This window comes from Loxodonta africana, chromosome 4 (assembly GCF_030014295.1).
Source record: "Loxodonta africana isolate mLoxAfr1 chromosome 4, mLoxAfr1.hap2, whole genome shotgun sequence".
Lineage (NCBI taxonomy): Eukaryota > Metazoa > Chordata > Mammalia > Proboscidea > Elephantidae > Loxodonta > Loxodonta africana.
The window spans coordinates 24,059,307-24,084,579 of record NC_087345.1 but is presented as its reverse complement, the minus strand read 5'-3'; the positions used below and the strand labels follow the sequence as shown (position 1 = coordinate 24,084,579).

At 45.8% G+C, this 25,273-nt stretch overlaps 1 protein-coding gene across 1 annotated transcript in view; it reads right to left on the bottom strand.

Moving 5' to 3' along the window:
• Window positions 1-322: 322 nt before the first annotated feature.
• The window catches only part of NUAK1 (NUAK family kinase 1), a 92,814-nt gene continuing 67,863 nt past the window's right edge, over window positions 323-25,273 (bottom strand). Inside the window, exons 4-7 of the mRNA XM_010601543.3 lie at window positions 22,844-22,909; window positions 9,056-9,175; window positions 6,575-6,707; window positions 323-4,948 (exon numbers count right to left, since the gene is read on the bottom strand). Coding sequence (XP_010599845.2) covers window positions 3,792-4,948; window positions 6,575-6,707; window positions 9,056-9,175; window positions 22,844-22,909 — 1,476 coding nt within the window. The 3' untranslated portion in view covers window positions 323-3,791. The remainder of the gene's footprint in view (window positions 4,949-6,574; window positions 6,708-9,055; window positions 9,176-22,843; window positions 22,910-25,273) is intronic.

Genomic DNA, 25,273 nt, shown 5'->3' with positions numbered 1-25,273 from the left:
AGAAGCACCTTGGAAGAAAGGTCTGGTCACCTACTTATGAAAAATCATCCAATGGAGGCAAAAATTGGAAGGCATGGTGTAAGACAAGGTGGACCATACAAACAGGGAGGAGAAAGCCAGGCTACAAAAGCAGAGAGAATGATGCTGGTATGCAAAGAGAAGCAGAAAAGCGAGCAGGCAGTTCTCTTGGAACCCACTTTCCCCTCTCTGGTTCCAGCTGTATTTCCTCTTCTAAGAATGTCAGATAATTTCCCCTTTTGTGCTAAAGCTAGCTTGGGTGGGTTTCTTTACTCGTGACCATTCTGTCACTTGACTAAGGAAAACACCAAATAAAGAAGCAAGGTTCCAGGAGTTCAGTTAAGTTCATTGCCATTTATTTAATTTAAAAATAAAAACCAAAAAAAAAGAGAAAAACACAAATCAGTTTCCAATGAAAATACAAACACTTTGGGTGGTTATCCAGCTTTTTTTCCCTGTAGGCTGTTCTGGGCTCAAACCAATCAAACGAGTGAAAACCAATTTTGACCAGAGCCATAAAGCATGCTGCACCAATTAAATTATACCAATATATTATTATAATACCTTTGAAATGCCTTTCAGACCAATAAATAAAAAAAAGACAAATTCAAATAAAAAAGTCAACTTTTTTATTACCCAAAAAAAAAAAGAAATTAAATAAAAGTCACAACATGGATTTAAAAAAAAAAAAAAACAAATGTGCAGTCAAGTTTCTCTCTCTTTTTTTTTCTTCTAGGAATGATAACATGCCAGTAAACCCCTACAGAACATTTCCAGTTTGGCAACAAGCAGTCAGTTTGATCATTCACATTTGTACTCAAGACAGCAGGCTGGGGCAAAACACGCCTGAATTCCACCCTGAAATGTGCCCCATCAACCACAAGCAGCACCTGGTAACAGGGATGGGCATTCAGACCGCACTTAGCATTTTCATTTCACCTGGGGTCTCGAAGCACTTTCTGAAAACTGATCGTGCCTTGAAATTTACCTGTAAAAAGAAGTATAATTCTACCCCTTTGGCAGATGTGTAAACTAAGACACTGAAAGGCCTACAGAGGTGAGGAAGGGGGCAGGAGAGCGGACATGGAATCTTGCTTTGTCCACTGGGTTAGGAAGGTGTCTCGCACTTTTAATTCCATGGAAATAAAACAAGCATGACTTCCTTGGCGGAGATTTGGCTGGTAAGGATGGTAGGGTTTAGTCAGGAAGCTAAGGTGCTACTTTAAAGGGATTTCCCATCTCTTCCAAGTTTTTCCTTGAAAAACAAGAGTCAATTTTACATCTAGAACCAGAGGATGTTAGCATTAGAGCTGAGCAGGACCTGAGAGACTGGCTAGTGTACCCCTCCAGCCCTCACTGAAGGGAAAACTGAGCCCCAAAGACACTGCAGTTGCCTAAGGCCAGCAGCTAGTTAGCAGCAGACCAGGACTCAACCGAGAACTTTGCCTCTTGAGTCGAGTCCTTTCTTTGCCATAATCTACTGTCTGAGTTTATTAACAAAAAGAACACACCTGTGTTTTGGGAGCGGGCAAAAGGGGTAGGGTGATTTTTTTAAGAGAGCCACTTTTACCTAAAGATTAGAAGGATGGGAAATACTAAACAAATGCAATCACTTGGCAAAAGGAAAAACCACATGGACAAGTACATAGGTGTTATAGGTAAGTTATACTGACAGCTACCCACCAGGCCAGCCAACATGCGTGAGGGGCCAGTAGTGTGGCAGTATCGGCTGGGCCTTCCGAAAAGGTTGCATAAAGGAGGTAAGGAGGCGGGAGCTTGGAGGTTACAGGATGTCCTCCGTGCACCCAATACGCTATCTACAGATTTTTCCCTTTTAACCTCTACTGGAGTTCACGAAGAAGGTGGAATTGAACGAAGGGAAATTAAGCAGCTTCCCATAATACATGCTCATCTAAACCTGAAAAAATGCACAAGCCAAAACACCAGAGCTGGTGGAAAGGGGAGAGACGGAAGCATCCCCTTAGAGAAGAGGCAGATTCTTTCTAATTGCTGTTCTTAGTGCTGTAGGTGACTTTGTTCTCATTTCCCTATGTTGTTCGTTGGTTCTTCCAAAGATAATGTCATAACTAGTCCTCCTTATACATCTAGGTGGCTATCAGAGGTCAGCCATCTTGAAATAAAGGTTTTAATCTTCCCAGGCCAGTAGAATCAGAAGTGATCCCAAAGAGACAGTTAATTCCAAATCCAGTATCCTAAAGATGTCCCATTGTGGGCGTGAAGTCCTGTCACCTGTAATCTAGGTGTTAAAGAGTATACCACCTAGTTTTGTTACTTTTTAAGGTTGGCGGTCCTTCACTTTTAAGGGACGCCTCTTTTCTCCCTCCTCCAGAAGTGTTTGGAAGACTTCTAAGGAAATGCTCCCTCTCCTACATGCTTCCTCCCAACCCACTCTGCCATTTCAACACCTTATTCATTTAAATGGATAGAACTTTCTTTTTCCCCAAAGCCCAGGAGTCCACATCCAAGTTTGAGACCCTGATAATAGCACGTTCAGATGTGGGAAAAACAACTTCTGCCCAATTTTCCTTTCTTCATCCAAATTTATACCCCAACTACACGCTAACTTCTTAGAAACAAACTCATCTACCTCTGTGGAGTCTACACTCAGTGGACAGGGAAACCGTCTGCTATCAGTAAACAGGGCGAATGGTTGCACCAGTTAATCCTTTGGAAACTATGGACAGTGAGTATTACATCCCATTGAAGGCATTCATGCAGGTGAGAGCCCAATAGGCAGCATTCCAGTTAATACTTAGACATTAAAGAAACCAAGTGGCCCCTTGCAAGTGTGGATCAACTTCCAATCATCCGTGCAAAGACCACAAAGAGTCCCCATGCTCAATTATACACCAAAGTTTTGACCCCTGACACCACCATCTCTTTCCCTGTCCATCCCCGGGAGAAGACACAGACAGCAAGAAGCTGAAAAATCACCAAGGGCTGATTCTACGTCCTCAGCAGAGTTTAAAGCATTCTCTCTCTGACCAAGGCCCTGTCTTCTACCCGGGGTAGAGTCTAATTAGCAAATGCCACACTACTGGCATAAATATCCCAGAGGATGCCTTAAGCTAACTCCCAGGGCTTCACCAGGCCAAGGATGGTTTGAGTGCCACTGCCTCCCTTTCCATTCCTATGGCAGACATTACTATTCAACCACAGCACTCTTTTTCTATGTGCCTGGGCAGAACATCAGAACACTACTCTAACCAACACACTCAGCACTCATCGATTCAAGCTCCAGTTGTTGATATCTACTTGCCAGCCCCATACAGTCAGAACAAGCTTGTTAATGTGAAGTGAGAAGGAGCAAGTTTTTTGGGCTCAACCAAAGCAAATGGTCCCAGTCTCTCTTGCTCCTTCTCCAGAAGCATTTGGACGACTTCTAGGAAAATGCTTCCTCTCTCATAGGCTTCCTAACAACCCAAAATGTGCTGGCCAGCACCAGCTCCCCAGGACAGCTGGTTCTCCAGAAGGTGCCATAAAGTAAATGTCAATGAGGACCCAAATTCTGACTCTCCAATCAAGAGATGGAGCTTATAGCCTTGGCTGCTTTAACCAATACAACATGGCGGAATTGGCAGCAAGCCCACTTCTCCCTTTTAGGCGCTGGCTGAAGGCTACAAGCTTAGCTAAGCAAGACGGCACCAACCGTTTCTCAATCTATTGCCATGGCCATCAAAGAGGGACCCAGCCTGTAAGCACAAGTCATTACTCTCCTTCCTCCTTTGTCCCTAACCCCTGTGTCCGGTGAGCTAGTTGAGCTTGTTGCAGATCTCCAGCGCTTTCTTGTAGACCTGAGTCACATCATCCATGTCCGTGAGGAGGGAGAAGCTGCTGTCTCCCAGCCGGTTCCGGTACCGCTTCAGGTACTGGGGCCGGGGCCGGTTCTGGAGCCCCTCAAAGTCCTGGATCTGGAGAAAGTTTTCGGCAGAGACACAGCTGCGGATGCGCTGGCGGGCGGGACGATTCTCCTGCAAATCCAGCAAGTCGAAGGAGTCGCTGGACAGGACACTGTCGTCGCTGATGACGCTGGAAGGCCGGCTGTAGCTCCGTGAGAGGCCCTCGGCAGGGACGCCGGGCTCCGCCAAGGATTCCAGTGTGGGCATTTCAGGGCTGATGAGGGCCGGGTCCATGGTGCCTGCTGAGTATTTGCTGCTGTGTTTCAAGATGCCCTTCCTCCGGCAGGAGAGGCTGTGGGCACTCACCCTGGCTGGGTCCGGGGGGCTGGGAGAGGGGATGATGCTGCTGCTCATCACATCATTACTGTCTAACAGCTCTGAAGACTCGCTCCGTTCTGGGGAGGAGTAATAACCCGATTCTCTCTGCTGGGTCTTTTTCAAGATCCCTTTCTTGGGCATGGTGGCCGACTGCTTCGGGCTGAGTTTACTAGGCACCTCAGCCTCGGGGGAGCTAGTGAGGGGCACGCCTGTCCGGCATAAGTCCTGCTCCATCATAAAAGCAGAGGGGAAGGTGGGACTGACGGCCCCTTCGATGAAGCCGGTGCTGTGGGACCGGTGCTCACTGTTGCCTCGTTTCTTCAAGATCCCCTTGGGCCTCTTAGAACTTAACTTGGACGGGCTTTCAGGTACCATGTCCTGGCTGGACTGGGCAAAGTCATTCTCCTTCTTGGACTTCTTCAGTGACCGCTGTCGCTCCAGCATAACTTCAGAGGCACCAGGTTTGGCCAGGCCCTTGATTTTGGCTTCAGCCTCAGCCTGCAGCCCAGTGGAGCGGTGGTGCCAGTCGATAATCCGAGCCAAGAGCGGGGACTCGGAGTCGCAAAGGGCGTCACAGTCACAGACGCTGCTCTTGTAGCCCCAGTTCACCCACCAGTGGTTGGCGATGTCCTCAATGGTGGCCCGGCGATCAGGGTTCACCATCAGCATCCACCGAATGAGCCCTCGAGCATCTAGTGGGCAAAAAACAAGAGAAGTGAGGCATTAATGGAAGCTCTTGGCTTGGCTTGGCTTTGTGATGGGATGAGCTTGAAAGACATGCTCAGTTTAGGAACAACCCAGGTGAGCCCTGGCCCAGCCACACTGTTCAGCAGGAAAACAATGTCTTCCAGACTGAACACCAAAAGCATCACCCAGACTCAGAGCCTCAGAAGCACAGGCCAGCGCGCTGTCAAACCTTGCATGTTTTCCATATTCCCGAAAGAATGTCAGGGAACTACTGGCCCTTCCATCAACTTGGATCTTTATAAAATGGAGAAGGATGGGTAACAGTGAAAGAGTCCCAGATCTGACCCCGAGCAGGCCCCACCATTTCTTTGGTGGATACCACTTTTCCAAAAGGGAAAGCAGGTGTAGATTACCATGGCTTTCTTGATGCTTCCAAAGGTGTGCATGTATAAACACACAGTGCTCACAGTCATTGGGAACGCGTGTTGGCACAAAAAAGGAAATTTGGGGTAGAGATGGAGAGAAAAAGGCTCCCCAGTGGAGAGAGGAAGATGGAGAAAGATAAAAAGGAGTTCAGAGGCCTCTGGCTCAGAGGGCACTCAGCTGGGACACCTGGACAGTGACAGCGGCCACACCTAAAGCTGTCCTCGCCTCAAGGCCTTCACCAGGCTCTCAGACTCACACCCAGTCTTTTCCCTCTGACATAAGCCATATCAGAGCACAGAGCCTATCCGTATGTGCTATCTGCTTACAACCTGTCTGAAAAATCCCACCTGCAAATTTCTGCTCTCAGAGAACTGGGGGAAAGTCCCAAGGAGGGTGCTGGGGAGACCACAGGAACCAACCAACTTACACAACTTATAAACTGACTTTGAACATCAAGCTGTGTTCCCCCCGAATGAGGCTGAATCATATCTAGGGGGCGGCCGCCACCTCCCTTCAGCAGCTTATGTTGGCTGATGAGCAGCTGGCAAAGGTCAGGCAATAGGGATTGGGGTGGACTGTACCTGAGAAGCAGGATGATTTAATAAATATTTCATGAGCCTTTGTAAGGTGCAAGGAATTGTGTTGGCACTAGCAGCTGGTGACACAAATAAGGCCCCCATAGAGGTCACCTTTAAACTTCCCCCCAAAATATGTTGGCTTATTGGAAAAAACAACTGATAGATGGATAGGCAGGTATAGAGGCAGAGAGAGAGAGAGAGACGGACAGGTAGATAGATAGACAGACAAACAGACATATCTAGTATATACATACATGAAGCAGTCAAGCACGTTAACTGTTTGCACCATCCAGGAACTCCATGCAGACGAAGGAATTTATAAAATATCTTTCCCAAGATTTTAATTTATAGTGGAGAAACTGAAATCCAAAAAGGTTAAGTGACTTGCCCAGCAAGCAAACAGGTCTCCTAGCCTGCTGTGTAAAATATTTGCTCTGAAAAGCTCACTTGGAAAGGTTTAGGCAAAGCAGCCTAACAAGCTAACTTTGACAAAAAGACAAAGATCTGGGAAGAAAGAAGAGAAGCAAGAGAGTCCATACAGATGTATTAAAACAAAAGCAGACAGTATAAGCCAGGGCAGATAAGCTGACCGTTCCCCACTCAACCTCTGACCCCAGGGGCACACACCTGAGGGCTGTGTGGGCTCCCGGTACTCTCCACTGCTGATCTGCCGAATGAGGTTTTTGTGATCGAAACCATCGAAGGGCATTGTTCCGTAAACCAGAGTGTAGAGCAATACACCCAGGGCCCAGCTGTCCACCTGGAGCAGAGAGACAGGACATGTAGAAGCCTGGGAAGCAGATTCCCGGATGTCTTCCAAACCATTAGCATCGCCTATGAGCAGCCACCCCCAATGACCCCAGGAGCTGAACCGAGCACCTGGCAGACGGTCCCACAACACCTGACAACTGATACGCAGTACAGCTGGGGCCTGCTGCTGCTGAGCCTGACCCTTCTGTTTGGAACTGAGACCAACAGTCCCAATCTGTACAAGACTGTTTTTAAAAAGATTATCTAGTTGGATCCTCACTATACTTTTGTGAAGCCGGTATAGCACTTCAGTTATTTTGAACCCCATTTGACAGGTGAGAATACTGAGGCCCAAGGAAGCTAAATGGTTTCCCCAGATACCCCGCCCCAGCAATGGTAGCAAAACTGGGACTCAGGGCTCTCCACTCCTAATCTGGGCATCTTTCAGCAAACTCATATTCTAACAAGGGCCAGGCAGATAACAAACACCAACAAAGCAAGACAGAATTCAGGGTACAACATGGAGTGCTGGGGCCAGAGACAAACTGTAGACTCCGTTCGCTCATCTTGGGCAGGCAGCCTCTTCTTGGCTGGTTGCTGCCAGGTAATGGGGACCCAGCAATGCGGACCCAGCTCTTTCGGATCCTTTGGTTTTTCAAGAGAAGTCAGAAATCAGACTTGGATGTGAAATCTCCCAGTCATTAAACATTTGCTTGATTTAAAAAACAAATGTGGCCAAACAAAACATGCTTGCTGGCCAAATCGCAAGCTGCCAGTTTGTAACCTCAGAAACAGATCGTCAAAGATCAAAGGAGCCCTCATTATCTACCATAAATTTACTGGGTTGAGTTTCTGCAATTTTGTAAATTAATTCCTATGCTCCTCCCTTACATTCTTATTTTAGAAAGACTTCTCTCACTGTAATGCCGACAGAGTCTTGGCATTCTTTTCTTTACCCTCCAGCCCTGCCCCCAAACACTCTCAAACAGATAAATATTTGCAAGAAACATTTCAACACACTGAGCAGCTGCTATTTAAAGGATCAATCTCTCGGTAAAGAGAACCATTTTTTGTTTTGTTTTGAAACCATCACTCCACAATTCACCCATTTGCAAAATAAAATTTTCACATATACATATCTTACAGTGGCCCTGGGAGCATTAGGCATGTACAGAAATACATTGCTCATGAATGAGAAGATGCAACTAAAATATATTTCCTTAGTCAAAAATACATCTTGTCAAAAGACACATGCAAAGAAGTTTGGGGGTGAGGGGTTTGATTTTTTTTTGTTTTGTTTCGTCTGTTTTGATGTAATAGGGGAAAACCAAAAGATAACTTGAATGTCCAAATTTGAGGAATGATTAAATAAATTATGTACATTTATACAATAAAGTATCATGTAGTCATTTAAAAGCCCTGGTCGCACAGTGGTTAGTGTTACGGCTGTTAACCCAAAAGGTCAGCAGTTCTATTCTACCAGCCGCTCCTTGGAAACCCTGGGGCAGTTCTGCTCTGTCCTACAGGGCCACTATGAGATGGAATTGACTTGATGGCAATGGTGACGGGTAGTCACTTAAAATCATGCTTTTTAAATAATGAATTCAGGATAGTTTCGTGTGTTTGTGCACCACACATGTGTAATGATCCCACTTATTAAATGCAGAGATCTACACTGAAAAAAGTCTAAAAGAAAAGTCAGAAAAATTTTAAAAGTAGCCATCTTTTATGGAAGAGCCCAGGTAATTTTTATTTTCTCCTTTAGGCTTTTCTGGTTTTTCCAAATTTTCTTTCAGGTGCATGGATTGCTTTTATAATCATGTAAGAAAAGATTTTCACTGACTTGATTTGTGAACTTTCACTTAAAGCACAATAAACACTTAAAAAAAAAATTTTGTTCGCATTTTTAGGTTTTTTTATTTTTTGTGAAAATATACACAACAAAGAATACGCTATTTCAACAAATTCTACGTGCACAATTCAGTTTACCTCCTTCAAGTTGTATAGCCATTTTCACTATTTTTTTCCAAATCGTTCCACCACCATTAACGTCAAGTTGCTGCCCCCTGAGATTCTCATCTAACCTTTCGAGATGCTGTTGTCAGTTTGATTCCACATGGATAAATCTTTGTGAGAGCACAATGCTCAAGGTAGACAGACTTTACTAATTAGGCTAAAGCATTGTTTGATTCAAAGCTGACTTCCAGGAAAAGTTTTGGCTTGAGGTTTACGGTTTAAAGATGATCCTTGTGACCCTAGGGAGTCTTAGCTTTTGTTTTTTAAGGATTTCCTGGATCCTGTCCTTCCTCTCTCTGTCTCCCCAATTCCCCCTACACACACACCAGACAACCTGCTCACCTCTGGCCCTCGGTAAGGCCTCCCATTGACAATTTCAGGCGATGCATAAAGCGGGCTCCCGCAAAATGTTTGTAAGAACTTGTCCTTCTGGTACAGGTTGGAAAGGCCAAAGTCAGCAATCTGCAAAGAGAAGCAAGACCCACGGAAGCTTGTTAGTACCACAGTCAGTGTCTGTACTAGATCAACTCTCACCATACAGTGTACAGTGCAGATAAGGTGCACCTGCTGGGTCTGTGCCCTGGGTGCCCTGGGTCCTCAGCCCTCATTAAGGACCATTCAGCACAGCAGGGCCAGTGTTTCCCAACTGCCAGCCTTGGCATCCCACTGTGTCCTAGCAGCATGCCGCCTGCTCTGTTACTTAATTCTACTCCTTTAATGGACTCTCGATCTTAACTACAATTGAGACTCAACTGAGAAATAATATCCACAAAATCATGGTCCTGAGGTTTCTGATGAACATTAAAAGTGTATAGCTATTAATTTAAAAATTGATAGTATGTGTGACCTTGTATCCTCAAAGTTGTGTGTGTCGCTCTGGCACCACCTTTTTATCCACCCACACTCTGATCAAAACTGTATTTTGCCTGCCTTGTGACCCTAGAGATCCCTGGTGGCACACTGGTTAAGAGCTATAGCTGCTGACCAAAAGGTCGGCAGTTCGAATCCACCAGCCATTCCTTCGAAACCCTATGGGGTGGCTCTACTCTGTCCTATAAGGTTGCCATGAGTCGGAATCTACTTGACTTGATGGCAGTGGTTTTTGGTAGCTGTGACCCTAGATGAAACAGACTCAGAGCACCAGGTTTTCTGTCATCATATTTGAACCCAAACTCTGCCACTTGCCATTTGCGTGACTTTGAGCAAGTCACTTAGCTCCTCTGAGCCTGTATTTACCCATCCATGATCCCTCCCTGGAATCCATGATCCCTCCCTGGAATCCATGATCCCGTCATGTTCTAGCTCACAAGATTATTGTGAGAATATAATAAGAAATACAGCTCAAACAAGGTGAGACCATGTGTGCAAAAGTGCTTCATAACCTTCAAGTTTTATGCAACCGTCATACCTAACCTTGCTTCTTTCTGCTGCACTGCATACCCCTTGGAATGATTCACTTTTGGATCTCTTGAAGTGTTTTACTTATTATGCTTTATGGCAGCACTTTTCCCTGTTTGTTACTTTATTTTATATTTAGTATATACCCTCAGTGAGATGGATTGACACAACAGAAACAGCAATGGACTCAGACTACCAATAACCATGAAGATGGTGCAGGACCAGGCAATGTTTCATTCTGTTATACATAAGGTCTCCACGAGCAAGAGCTGATTCAACGGCACCTAACAACAACAACATGTGTGCGTGTATATATATATATATATATGACCCTGGTGGTACAGTGGTTAAGAGTTTGGCTGCTAACCAAAAGGTCGGCAGTTCAAATCCACCAGCTGCTCCTTGGAAACCCTATGGGGCAGTTCTACTCTGCCCTATAGGGTTGCTATGAGTTGGAATCGACTTAACAGCAACAGGTCTGGTTTTGGGTTTGGTCTATGTACATATAAGGCAACCCCAGATGGTACAAATGGTTAAGTGCTCCACTACTAACCAAGAGGTTGGCAGTTTGAATCTACCCAGAGGTACCTTGTAGAAAGGCCTGAAAGTCTCCTTCTGAAAAATCACAGCCACTGAAAGTCCTGTGGAGTGTAGCTCTACCCTGGGCTGCCATGAGTTGGTAGTCGGAATTTAATTGATGGCAACTGGTTTGGGTTTTTTTTTTTTTTCCTGTATATATATATATATATATATATAAACACACACACACGTATCTATGTATGTACATGGAAACCAAAAGGTCTGTAGTTAGAATCCACCAGTCGCTCCTTGGAAACCCTCTGGGGCAGTTCTACTCTATCCTATAGGGTCACTATGAGTTGGAATCAACTCGATGGCAGTGGGTTTGGTTTTTTGTTTATGTATGTACATATGTGTGTGTGTGTGTGTGGGTAGGGGTACATGTGTGTATATATATGTATATATATATATATATATTCTCCTTCCCTGCTAGACAGTGTGTCCCCTGAGGCAGGTTCCATATCTTTCTCTTCTGTGTCATCCACTGATCAGCAACCATCCCCAAGAAACACCTGTCGCTGGAACAGGCATTATACTTTTAAAAACACATGACAATTAACAGATAATGCATAATATCAATAGTAATAACATCAATAAACTCAGTTATCACTTATCACATACTTTCTAATTATCAGGCACTCTTCTAAGTACTTTACATCTGTAATCCTCCCCCAAACCCCATTTAACAGATAAAGAAACTGAGGTCTAGGAAGAGCAGGTTGCTCTTCCAAGGAGACATAACCAATAAGCGGCGAGGTAAAGCTGGTGTCTCTGCACACTGCCCCGGGGTGATGGGAATACTTCACTTGTCTACGCCAGCCTCTAAAGCTGAGCCATTGCAGGTTTTCACCATCCCGCAAGCTGATTTCCATTTCAGGCTTATAAACAGGTTGGGCAATTCACATGCCCGAGGAGCAGCCCAGCCTCCACACCGCTGAGGCTCCATTTTGAGCGCTGCCCCAAGAACAAGGCTATTTTGTAAGAGTCGTCCCTGAATGCATGGAATGTCATTGAAAGCAGCTGCTGTACAATTGCCCTTAGAAAAACGCATTCTCGGGGCTCACATTGCACTTAATTGCCCTGAATTCCACTTTCTTATCAAGGCCCCTGACCGGCTTGCAGGAAGCTGGGTGGAAGTTTTATGAAGTGTGCCCCGTCTATTACAAGACGAATGGAATAGCTTCAGCCCGGAGCATCCAGCCAAGTCCCTGGGCTCCGTTCTCCCTCAGGCTGCTGGGAAGGCAGAGCTGACACAGCACAGTGTGCGTCCTGAGGGAAATACATCCCCTACCACCCAGCAATGTCTGCGGTGTCCGGGGTACCAAAAGAGCTTCCGAGTACACACGTGTGCGAATCCCCATGCACACACGCCCTCATGCCAGGAGTTCTCACACCCATGGGCTCCAAGTCTGGGCACTCTTGTTTTCTTTGCAGCCGTCCCGGAGAAGTGTGTTTATGTTACGGCCCACTCCCATCCTCACAGACTGATGTTTATCAGCCTCGCCCAGTAAAACTGTCATTGCCGCTGACACAAGATTAATAGAAATCTAGATTAGCCCATGTTCCTGGCACTTCAACAGAAAGGCAGTATTAATCAACACGCACAGTTCTCAAACCTTGAACCATTCAAATTGGGCTTCAGCTCTAAGATTTAATACCATGTGGAGCTTATGTGGACTATTGATAATATGAGGGGGAATGGTCACTGGTTACATAACCTCTCAGAAGCCTCAGTTTCCACATCTGTAAAATGGGGGTAACAAACAGTATTTACCTCCCACAGTGTCAAGGTAAAGATTAAATGGCATAAAAGTGTGCAGAATGCTTAGAAGGGAAACTGGCATAGCATTGGAGCACAAATATTCTCTTCCCACCTTTACATCCAGACAGTTAACTGTATTAACTTCCTGGTACTTGAAATAGGGTATACCCCAATGTCAGGGACTCTCCACAGAATATGAGATGGTTTTAATTTTGACTCTCAAATGAAAAACTGATTCCTTTCTCTATTCTCCTTTGATCTTTTGGATTAAGTCAAGGGGAAAGTCTCGGTTGGGCACTGGTGTTTCTTCAGCATCTCTGCATTAAAGAGAGCAGGATGTGGGTTCTGAACCTGCAGCACCAAGCTTGAACTTAATAATGCTCTTTGGTTCCCATGATATTTACTTTTGAGCTTATCTTCTGTTCACAGCAAGTGATATTGGTTTTTCATTTAAGTAATTAATTACATAAGGCTTCTTTTTCAGCTCAGTATGACTTTAAAAAATGAACTGAGTTAAAAAAAAAAAAGTAAAGCACATAGAGGATAATAGGAAAAGGCAAAAACCATGAAAAGAGTGAGCAGAAAACTGAAATTTGGGAAATGTTGAATCTAAGGACATCACGCTCGGTAAAGCAGGGGGTCAGCGGAAAAGAGGAAGACCCTCCACGAGATGGGCTGACACAGTGGCTACAACAATGGGCTCAAGCATAACAACGATCATGGGGATGGTGCAGGATTGAGCAGTGTTTCAGTCTGTTGTACGCAGGGTTGCTATGAGTCAGAATCAACTCAATAGCACCTAACAACAATAAACATAATAAAACCAAAATAACTGAATCCCAGAATCAGTTTCAACCTGAAGAGTTCTAAGATATGACCTCATCCGGTCCCTCACTCCGTAGGTAAAGTAACTGAAGGTCAGAGAGCTTGGGAGGCTTTGCCGAGGGTCACAAAGAAAAGCAAGGACCACACAAGTGTGAGGGCCTTTCCAACTTAAATAATTTCTCTGTGATCGAACAACAGTTGTGTATTAAGGGGGACTCTCTCACAAGTGGGTTTTGCTTTTAAAGTACTCTTTTGCTGAGACAGTTGGTAGCCTTTGGAGAGAGGTAGGTGATTGGCATGTTTGCTGATGAGAAATTGCCGACCCTCCCCCCCCTCATACTATCCCTGCACTGAGCTTCTCAGTTCAGCCTTAACCCTGAAAAGGAATCTGGGAAGTCAGCCCCCATGTCCTTATTTTCAGAGTTTTTGCTATAAGCAAGCCTTTCTAGAAGCGTACCCTGCTGGATGAAATCCGGAGTTAGATAAACTGGGAAGTGATCATTCCCGTGTCTAAAGGGTTAACCTCAGATCACTGATAAGAAGCTGAACCCATAAAAAGGAAGTGTCAGCTTGCCACTGACTAACCACTAGAAAAGGATGCTAGGATGATAATAAGCGATTGTCTGGCACTCATCTGCAGTGTCTGAGAGGTGGGTGGTAGGCGGGACAGATCAGAGGCCTTGGACCAGGGGTACCTGGGGTTCACCTTGGCCTTGGTGCTAACTAGGTAAGTGGTGGGGCCTGACAAATGGCTGCATTTCCTCATCTGAGAAATGGGAATAAGTAGTAGAACCCACTTCCGAAGGCTGTTGTAGGGATTGGAGAATATGCATGTAAAGCCCTGGAATAGTCCTGGTACTCAGCAGACTCTTTATAAATTACAGTTGTTAAGATAACACTGGTTATGATATCACTTTGAAGACTAAGGTGCCCCTGACCCAAACCATGGTATTTTCAACCACCTTTTATGCAGGTGAAAGCTGGACAATGAATAAGGAAGACTGAAGAACTGATGCCTTTGAGTTGTGGTGCTGGCAAAGAATATTGAATATACCATGGACTGCCAAAAGAACAAACAAATCTGTCTTGGAAGAAGTAAAGCCAGAATGCTCCTTAGAAGGGTGGATGGCGAGACTTCATCTCACATACTTCGGACAGGTCATCAGGAGGGACCAGTCCCTAGAGAAGGACATCATGCTTGGTAAAGTAGAGAGTCAGCAAAAAGGAGGAAGACCCTCAATAAGATGGACTGAGACAGTGGCTCCAACAACTTGCTCAAGCAAAACAATATCTGTGAGGATGGTACAGGACCAAGCAGTGTTTCATTCTGTTATACACTGAGTTGCTTTGAGTAGGAACCAACTTGATGGCACCTAACAACAATGATAACACTGAAATTCCCTAAGCGGTGCCAAAAGTTTGTGCTCGGCTGCTAAGCTAAAGGTTGGCGGTTTGAACCCACCCAGCAGCACCATGGAAGCAAGGCCTGGCAATCTGCTTCCATAAAGATTACAGCCAAGAAAATCCTATGGAGCAGTTCTACTCTGTAACACATGGGGTGGCCATGAGTCAGAATTGACTCGATGGCACAAGACAACAATCGTAACACTGATGATTTGGTTGAATTAACAACTGTTTGCTAGGGAAGACAAACTTAGGGCTGAGAACACTATAAGCCACTGAGCCAAGAGAAATAACCATTCATTTCCAAAATAAGATTCTCCAGCAGGAGAGGCTGCACCGTGTGGTGGCAAAAGTAAGGCGTGTAGGGTCGAATACTTGTGTTCAAGTCCAGACCTCACCCCTTACCAAGGCATCAAACCTTAGGCATGTTATTTATCCCTCCCTACTTTTTGTTTACTCTGGTGTGGTCCATGGACCAGCAGCACCGGCATCAGCAACACCTGGGAGCCTGTTAGAAACAGGATCTCAGGCCCACCCAGACCTACTGAATCAGAACCTGTATTTTAACCAGGTCCCCGAGGAATTCTCTTGCACATGAGCCCCTTATGCCTCCACTTCGTCATCTGCAAAATGGGAATAATAACGCAACCTACCTTGAGGGAGAGATATGAAACTAAAAGAATTGCTACATGGAAAGGGCTTAAAACCATGTCTAGCACACAGCAGGCCTTCAGTAAAAGTTAGCTATTCCTGCTTTAGGAGTCCCTGGGCCGTGTAAGCGGTTAATGCGCTTCACTGCTAACCAAAAGTTTGGAGGTTTGAGTTTACCCACAGCCACCTCAGAAGAAAGGCCTGGTGATCTATATCTGAAAAATCAGCTGTTTAAAACCCTCTGGAGCACAGTTCTACTCTGACACACATGGGGTCACCACGAGTTGAAATCAACTCGACAGCCACAGGTTTACTACTTTAACTTCTATGACTCTGTTTCCTCCACTAGAAAATGGAATTGCGCTAACCACACGCATCTGTGAAAACTAAAATCAGATTAAATGAGGTAATAATAACAACAACAACACGGTACCAGGGCTACGTCCTTATTAAATAACTTATTAAACCCTTGGAACCACCCTGAGGTGGGTACTATTACTACCCCCATTCTGCAGATGAGGAAACTGAGGCACAGAGAGGTGAAATAGCTTGCCTGGGACGTCCTGAAGAGTTTCCTTGTAAAGCCCTTCATGAAGGTAAGTTATTGCTCTTGCGGCTGATGAGGAAATGGGCTTTCTGCATAACTCCTCAGGAAGACAGCAATTCCGTCAAGGAAGACACACTCCATAGCTCCTTTCCGGCCTTGGAGTTAATTGCTGCGGCTTTCCCCTGACAGCCTCGCTTCTGGGTTGTCAGGAAATGAAGGTAGGGAGTGGAACAATGAGCAGAAGTGAGAGGGGTCGGCTTTCATCTTCAGAAGATCTAAGCTCCAACACCTCTCTGGAGAGACTTGAAGTTACCAACCAGAGAAACCTGGGAAAGTGCTTAACGAGGGAGCAGCCAAGAGCAGCTTCTCTGGGGATGCTAACAAGCAACCATCCCGGCTTAGTACACACACACTCAGGCGTCCCTACACACTGCTCCAGCCACAGAGACTCAGCCAGCCTGACCATGGGCACTTCCACCGTTTGCAGAACTTGTCCTCGGGGACCAGCTGAAGCAAGGACCCAAAAAGTGCCCTCAAGTGACACTCTCTAGGATTTAGGGTAAGTTTGGGTGGCAGCAGTAGAAGGTAGGAGGCCCTAGGTGGTGTAAACGGTTAACGTGCTCAGCTGCCGACCAAAAAGTTGGCAGTTCGAGTCCACTCAGAGGCATCTTGGAAGAAAGGCCTGGCGAGCTACTTCTGAAAAAATCAGCCCCTGGAAAACCCTACAAACACAGTCCTACTCTGATACACTGGGGTCTCTATGAGTCAGAGTCGATCTGGATCGCCATGAGTGGGAGTCGACTCAGAGGCAACTGGAATCAGTAGAGGGTAAAATTTACTAAGTACCTGGTCCTTAGGGCCAAATAGCCATGAGTTTGTACCCATCCCCATCACTTACTAGTGGCGAGAGCCTCCCCATCTGTAAAATGGGGTAACAGACCTACCCTGCAGAGACATGGTGAGGATGAAATGAAATAGGTGTGTGGAAGGTCTGGCAGGGGGCCCAATATATGCCACTTTCTCTTTCCAGCCATCATGTCTGCTCCTGTGCTTGCTGTTTCTTCATTTGAAGAGCCACCATCACATTCCTTTCTGTTGAAACCCTACCCACCCTTCATAGCCCAGCTCAACCAGCACCTCCTCCATGAAAGCCTGCTGGTCCAGACAGACCCACCACTTCCTGCTCAGCACTTCCACAACAGATTACACATGGTGCTACAATGCATATGGCAGGCCACCTGCCCAGTCGCGGGGCAGGGATCAGAGAAGCCTTCCTAGAAGGTGAGACATTCAAGTTGAGACCCAAAGGAGGGGCAGAGGAAGAAGAGTGCGAACAGCGTTCTAGGCAGAGGGAACCATGTGTGCAAACACCTAGAAGCCAGAGAGTTTGGTGGTTTTGAGGAGTTTAAGTGCTAAGCAAGGGGCCTTCTCTGACCACCTCTCTGAAATGGCGCCTGCCTCTCTCCATCCTCATCCTGCATGGATTTTCTTTACCACCAGAAAATTACATCATGGAATTTGTTTGGAATCCCTGGTTGTGCAAATGGTTAACACACTCGGCTGTGAATGGAAAGTTTGCAGGTTTGAGTCCACCCAGAGGTGTCTCGGAAGAAAGGCCTGGCAATCTACCTTCCAAAATTCAGCCACTGAAAACCCTGTGGAGCACAGTTCTACTCTGACACCTCTGGGGTCACCGTGAGTCAGAATCAGCAACTGGTTTGGTTTTGATTTGATTTAATGCTTATCACCCCAACTGGAATTCTAAGCCCATGAGGGCTGGTGTTTTGTTTTCCTTGTGACCTCTGTACCCTTCTTGTGGCTCACTGTTACTGCTTGTTTAACAACTGCTAGAGTCAGAGCTGCAAGAGAACAGGGACCTGATCATCTGGTTCACTTTTAAATCTCTAGTATCCAGCACAGCAGGGGCACACAGTAGGGGCTTGGTAATGTTGGCAATCAAGTAAATACTGCCAGTAGGAGAGATATTCAGTTGCTGAGTGAATCAATGCAAGAATGGATGAATGAATGAATGCAGGGAGGCATGAATATACACACACACATATATATATATTTATATATACAATTATATGAGGAGACCTAGTGGTTAAGAGCTCGGCTGCCAACCAAAAGGTCAGCAGTTGGAATCCACCAGCCATTCCTTAGAAACCCTATGGGGCAGTTCTACTCTGTCCTATAGGGTCGCTATGAGTCTGAATTGACAGCAATGGGTTTTGATGGCAACAGTTAGGTGCTCAGCTGCTGACTGAGAAGTTGGCAGTCTGAACCCAACCAGCAGCTCTGCAGGGAAAAAGACCTGGCGGTCTGCTTCCATAAAGATTATAGCCAAGAAAACCGTACGGGACAGTTCTATTCTCTCACGTGGGGTCACTGTGAGTCGGTATTGACTCAGTGGCACACAACAACAACAACGTATGAATATATATATATAAACAAACGAATGAATGAATGAATTAGTGCATGAATGCAGAGTCCTCACATTCATATGATCAAAGCCCAGAGACCCACGATGCGGAGTTTCCCCACGTGGTCTTGTTAAGCCCCAGAGGTTTCTATCTCTTCTTGGCCCTGGCCATTCAAAGCTGCTTCTCTTAATTCGCCACAGCCTCACTGCTATTGTCATTGGGGGCAACAGGCCATTTCCCCAGCACCCCTCTCCTCCCAGCTCTGGGAACTCACCAATTTCCCAGCCCTCTTTGAGGAGGTCAGCTGACCCTGGTGCCTGGACCTCTTCTGATTGCGAGGCATTTTTACAGGAGCCTTCTATGGGAATTGCCGGCATTCCATTCTCCCAGAGAGTGGGATGTGAATCTGGCCCGTTTTTATTAATTGCAAATTAATGCTATGCTGGGTGTCTATTTTAGTAGACATGCTTCCAGCAAGTACGGAATGCAGCCCAAAGAGGGACATTGCTCTCATTCTTTCTGCCGACGACTGTGTGAATATTTTTAGAAGGCACACCCTCTCGCAGGGGCCAGATAAATAACTTCCAAATCCAGATGTGCTCTTTGCAAAGCAACATCAGGCAGCAAAAGGGAGAGGAACAAGCTACATGCTCACATCAAGACTGTGGCAACATATGACAAGTTTAAACTGCTAACATTTGTATAGGCTTCCTGGGCAAAAGCCACCCATCTTTAAAAGTGGAAGGGGGACCCACATTTAAAGAGACACCAGAGGGGACTTTGGAGCAGAACCTCAATGCTTATGTCCCATTGGCTGGAAACAGGCCATCAGTGTCAATGGCTCACCTCAGCCAGACACCAATGACACAGGCTCTCTTGAACATGGAGGCCAGCTTGTGGCCATGTGTCTGCCTGCCTTTGTCAGCAAGTGCCCTTTCTAAATATGTCCCAGCAAAACGCTGAGTCAGGAAGAGCTGAGCATATACAGCCGGAAGACAAATCGACACCAGCTGAAACGTATCTGAAAAAGCCTTGAAAGTGGGTGTGAGATGATGAAAAGAGAAGTTGCCTGGCAGTAAAAACACGTAAGTTCTAATCCTGGCTCTTCATTCCTTCACTCCAAAAACAAATGCCTCTTAGGTGCCTACTGTGCACCAAGGACTACGCTACACGCTTGGGAAACCAAGGCACAATGATTCAGTCTGTTACCGATTCACTGTGTGACCGTGGGCATATCACTTAGACTTGCTGGGCCATAATCACTACAATGAGGGGCTGGAAAATAACCCTCATGGTTCTTTCAAGCTCTAGGGTTCATTCTCAGATCCTAGCAGCATTCCTTAAACAAAGAGAAGGAAGAATTTAAGGGTTCTGAGAAGGGGAGGAGCCCCTGCGTGGTATAAATGGTTAAGGCGCTCGGCTGCTAACAGAAAGGTTGGAGGTTCAAGTCTACCCACAGGTGCCTCAGAAGAAAGGCCTGGAGATCTACTTCCAAAAAATCAGCCATTGAACACACTCTGAAACACCGTTCCACTCTGACACACAGGGGCTCGCCCTGAGTGGGGACAGACCCTACAGTAACTGGTTGAGAACGGAAAGGTTTTAGTATCTGTTTGGGATGTATGTACATGTATGTTTTACCTCAGGAAATGCCAGGAGTAAAAATTCGAAAGGAAAAACCAAACAAAAATACATGACCAAAGCCTTAATTTTTATAACGTTCTATGTGTGAGCAATTTCCCTACATAATGGGTAGGGACCCTGGGGTTAAAGGACTACTGCTTATGCAAATGAGCTGTTCTCCTGGGCCTCTGCCCCATTGTTCCCTGCACAATTGCTTTCAGAATTCTAACTATTCTTTTCCTCCATTGGGAATTCTATGACTCTGCAGAAAGCTATGTGCCTTATCACTTCTGAGACTACATCATGGGACCAGGAGGTCACACTGTACCATAGAACCCAATCCCCAGGCAAGAGGCTCACATTCCAGGCCTTGTAAAGACTACATTTACTGTTTAGAACTCTGGGGGCAGGTGGCAGGAAGAATCTGGAGAGAAAGCCACAGGGTCAATGACACAAACCCTTAGAATGTGGCCCTCAGACCAGGACCCAATTCTCTAACCGCGGCCTGTCCACCACTCCCCAGGGCTCAGGCACCTCCAGAGCAGCTGACGCTCCTTTCAATTCCCTTTGTGCAGTGGGCAGCCATTTAAACAGGTTCTCCACGTATCTGTACTTAAATGCTAAGGGCTTCATCTACAGTATTGTCTAAAAGCCTCGTGGTGGTCACTGGCTCCCCGAGACTAGGCACAGGGCATGGCACGTAGTAATTGCCAGAAAATACTCGTCAAAAGCATGAACAAATACATAGCAAGCCCCAGCAACAGGAACTGCCATTCCTCCTTGATAGATGAGGAAACTGAGGCTTACGTAGGGTGAGTAATCTGCCTACAATCTTGCAGTTAGTAAGGGTCAGCACTGCAACTCATACACTGGTTGTCCAACTCCAAAGCCAGTGCTCTCAACTCTGAACCATTTGCACAGAACTTAGCAGTGCGTTAAGACCTACAGCTGCTAACCAAAAGGTCAGCAGTTCGAATCCACCACCTGCTCCTTGGAAACCCTATGGGACAGTTCTACTCTGTCCTTTAGGGTCCTATCAGTCCGAATCGACTCGACAGCAACATGGTTTTTTGGTAGCAGTGTGTAGGAGTCCCTGGGGAGTACGAACAGTTAACGTGCTCAACTGCTAACCCAAAGGTTGAGGTTCACGTCCACCAGAGGTGTTTTGGAAGAAAGGCCTGGCAATCTACTTCCAAAAATTCAACCACTGAAAACCCTATGGAGCACAGTTCTACTCTAACACACGTGGGGTCGCCAGGAGATGGAATCATCTTGTTGGCAGCTGTTTTTTTTTTTATTTTTTAGCAGTGCATGAAGCTAAACATAGAGTATTTCATTCAATTCTCAAAATAAGCCAGTGGGTATTATTGTTACCTCCTTTAACAGATGAGGAAATGGGGCTAAGCGGCTTTCCCAATGTCAAGCAACTAGCAAGTCACATACCCCGAAAACTTTCTAACTGTACAGTCCATGCTCCTTCTAGAATAATCCAGCTACTCTGGCAAAAATGGAGAGACTGTGGATTGACCACCCTGCAAAAAGAAAAGGCCACTGAGACATTGGTTCCAGGGGTCTCTCCAAAGGACGACAGTTACTAATAGTCACCGCCATGATCAGCAAAGAGAATCCAGACCCTAAAGCAACCCCATCCTTCCAAACAAGGAAACAGTCAACAAAAAGGAAGACACAAGGTCACTCCCATGCTTTGCCCAGGAACTGAGGATGAGCTAGCTACTAACGTCACTGGCGGCCAGTTATAGGGCTCCCCCTGCTATTGGGAGTACTAAGGCCATTTCATAATGAAACCCATGCAGCGAGCTCCGTTTATTTTGAAACTGTATTTGCTTATTTTGCAGACGTGATCAAAAGGACAGAGTGCTCTGTGGGAGGCACTTGAACCCTATCGGCCAGGAAAGCTTTCCCCAGCTCTAGCAGCAGCCAGCAATAATACTCTCCGTAAAAGTAAATGTTCTGCTGCTTCCCAACAGCAAACGCCATCATCTTTTCAGTGAGCTTCCCAGTTCCAAGCCTGGTTTCCGGGGTGAGGGGTTGGAAGAGAGAAGCAAGAGACATGCAGAGGGGAGAAGAAGTAGCCAAAGAAAGAGTTCCAACTCTAAAATAATTAAGGGCCCTGCTAGCAAATCGAGCACAGTGGTTCGAACTTGACCTCATGAGTCACAAAGACACTGGTTCAAATCCTAATTCCACTACTTACCACTGTTACCTCAGGGAGTCACTTGACTTCTCTGTGCCTCAGTTTCCCTATCTTCAAAACGATATAAATGTTGTCGTTGTTAGTTGCCATGGAGTTGTCTCCGACTCAGAGAGACCTTATGTAGAACAAAACAAAACGCTGCCCAGTTCTGCACCATCTTCATGGTCGTTGGTATGTCTGAGCCCATCACTGTGGCTATTACGCCAATTCATTTGATTGAGGATTGCCCTTGTTTTCGACGACCCTCTTCTTTACCAAACATGGGATACTTTTCTAGCGATTGGTCTTCCCTGATGATGTGTCCAAAGTAAGCAATAAAATAACAGCTCTTGTTGTCAAGGTTGAATTTAAATGGTATCAGGCAAAGTATAAAAGCCTGAAATACATGTTAGTTGTTATACACATTTTTACAGTGCTGATATTAGACTGGGAGCTTCCTGAGGGCAGGGACTGCGTCTTAGGTCTCTTGTTCATTCCCCGCAAGAAGGAAAGTGTCTGGCATATAGTCGGAGGTCAATAAATGCTTGCTGAATGTAACTGACCGAACTGAACTCAGGGACTCAAGCCAAGCAGCTCTCCCTGTCCGCCTGCCAGGGAAGGAAGTGGCTGCCTTGTTTCCAGGCTGCAGCTTGAAGCAGGTTAAGCCCCCGCCCGGCTGTAATACCCAGGCCTTGCATATCAATCAACCGGGCAAGAGCTTTACCTTAATATTGCAGTTGTCATCGAGCAGTATATTTTCCAGCTTCAAGTCCCGGTGGACCACACCGTTCTGAAATGAGAAGACAGGGAGGGAATTACATGGGAGCGGTTGGGATGAGAGAGGGAGAGAAAGAGGAAGGAGAAGGGCGAGCAAAGGGAAATGTCTGACAGATTAAAGAAATGCACCAGCCCGGTGGTCCTCGCCTCCATCCTTCAGGGCTGCTCTCCCTGTCACGACGCTCCCGCCGGCGACCAGCGACAGGAGAGCATTAGTCATTTGCTGTGTGGTTAAGGGAAAAATGACTGGAATCCATTCTCCCCCAGAGCCTGTAAAACAGCAGGGGGATTCTTAGTCGGAATGTAATTCCACTGTGTGAAAGCAATATCGTCCCAGGCAGCAGCAGCAAACAATGTCTGTCTGTGATATTAGTCCCAAGGAAGAAGCAGATTCCTCTGCTGGGGACTCAGAATGGGGGGCATACAGGCCTTGCTTGTCTGTCTGTCTGTCTGCCTCCCCAGCAGTAGAAAGGCGACTGGTCCCATCTATTCTGACCCATGAAACCAACCCAGATCTGTGCCAAGGATAACTGGAGCACCCCAAGGGGCATTTTTCTTTGTTGTTGTCATTGTCAGCCCCAATTCATGGTGACCCCCTGCATAACGAAATCACACCATTGTGATCCACACGGTTTTCACCAGTTGATTTTCAGCAGTAGATTGCCAGGCCTTTCTTCCTAGTCTGCCTTAGTCTGGAAGTTCTGCTGCAACCTGTTTAGCATCATAGCAACATACAAGCCTCCAGTGATAGACAGGTGGTGGCTGCGCAAAAGGTGCATTGGCTGGAAATCAGACATGGGTCTCCCCGTGGAAGGTAGGAATCCTACCACTGAACCACCACTGCGCCCACAGGCATTTTCTGAGCAGCCAGGAAGGATTCTGAAAGTCCCTTTCTGCTCAGCAGGTGCAGAACAGAGGATAGGAGCAGGCTGATGAGACCGTAGCCACTGGCCTGACCAAACAGGTCACTGCCACACTGTGTGACCTTCCCATTCAGGCAAAGCTGGAGGCTGAGCTGCAATGACAGGCAGGCAGACAACTGAAAGGTAAAAGGAGCTGTCAACCTACAGGCTATTGGTCTACATGGCAGCAACAACAACAAGCTCAATTTGTTAGAAACCCAATTATCTTTTTGAAGGTGGGTGGGCATGGGAAGAGGGGTGGGACTGAAAGAACCAGCTGCTTGGGGCTGAGCAGAAAAATAGCAGGGAATAGGTTCTGAACATCATTCAGCTTCAAGACATTTGCAATTGAAGCTGCTTTTTTGAGCAAACCAACTGGCTAGCAATTCTTTGTCTTTCATTCAAGATTTCTTTAGTTCAGAGCGTGCATGTTTATAGCTGGTTCTTTATTGTTTATTTTCCTTACGGTTTGACAGATCCTAGTATCTCCAAAAGCGCTGATTGGAGAGAGATGAAAACATGTATTTCTACTCATCTTTTTCTAAGCCAAGCCTTCAAGGATGTGCTTTGAATTCGGAAATGCACAAACCAAGCCTCCAAGAGGAAAGATCTGGAACAAAAGGGACCTGATTCTGTTTAGTTTTGAATACTGGGAGCAGTGTGACTTACATGGTTGCATTCCTGGTTTTCACGGTAAGATGGAATGAGTCTAATAAAGCCCTTTTCATACAGAATCCAAACGTTCACATACCTCAAATAATGAGAATACAGTCTGTAGTGCTTTATAGTGATACCTGACAATAAAACAAATATTGTATGATCTAACTCATTGGTGCCTTTTGAGTCATCATAGAGAAGTTAAACAATGTTCACATGGGTAAGGGTTTGAATACTGCATAGTCTTCCAATTACTGGTCATCATTTCAGACCCACTGAGTTAACGAGAATATTTAACTAACCAGAAAGTCCCATGCTGTGGTCATATGAAAAAAGAAGCTGACTCTATTTTGACGCCATGTTGGTTTCAAGACGCTACCGATCTCAAAGTGAACGACTGTTCCAACCAATTAAAACAGTTCTGGGGAAAGGTCTGAATGGGAGGAAAACATAAGGCTGAAATGATTAATAACAACAATGGCTGAAGTATGGTTTGGAATCATCCATGTACTTCCTTCTCCAGAGACCAAGGGTAGCTACACTATGGCTGTATTCTGAGCACATCCCTTGCGTTGGTGTTGCAATAAAATGTATGTATATGTAGGTACCCTGTGTACACACCTAGGAAGAAAAGCTACCAAGAGTATACCACAGTTCAGATCCTTGATCCAATAATTCCACTTCCAGAATCTCTCTTAAGTAAATAAAAGGAAAAGATATATATGTATAAAGATGTTGATCACTTCTTTCTAATAACCAGACATTAGAACCAGCCTAAGTGTCCAACAATCACCACATACTCACATAATCTTTACAGA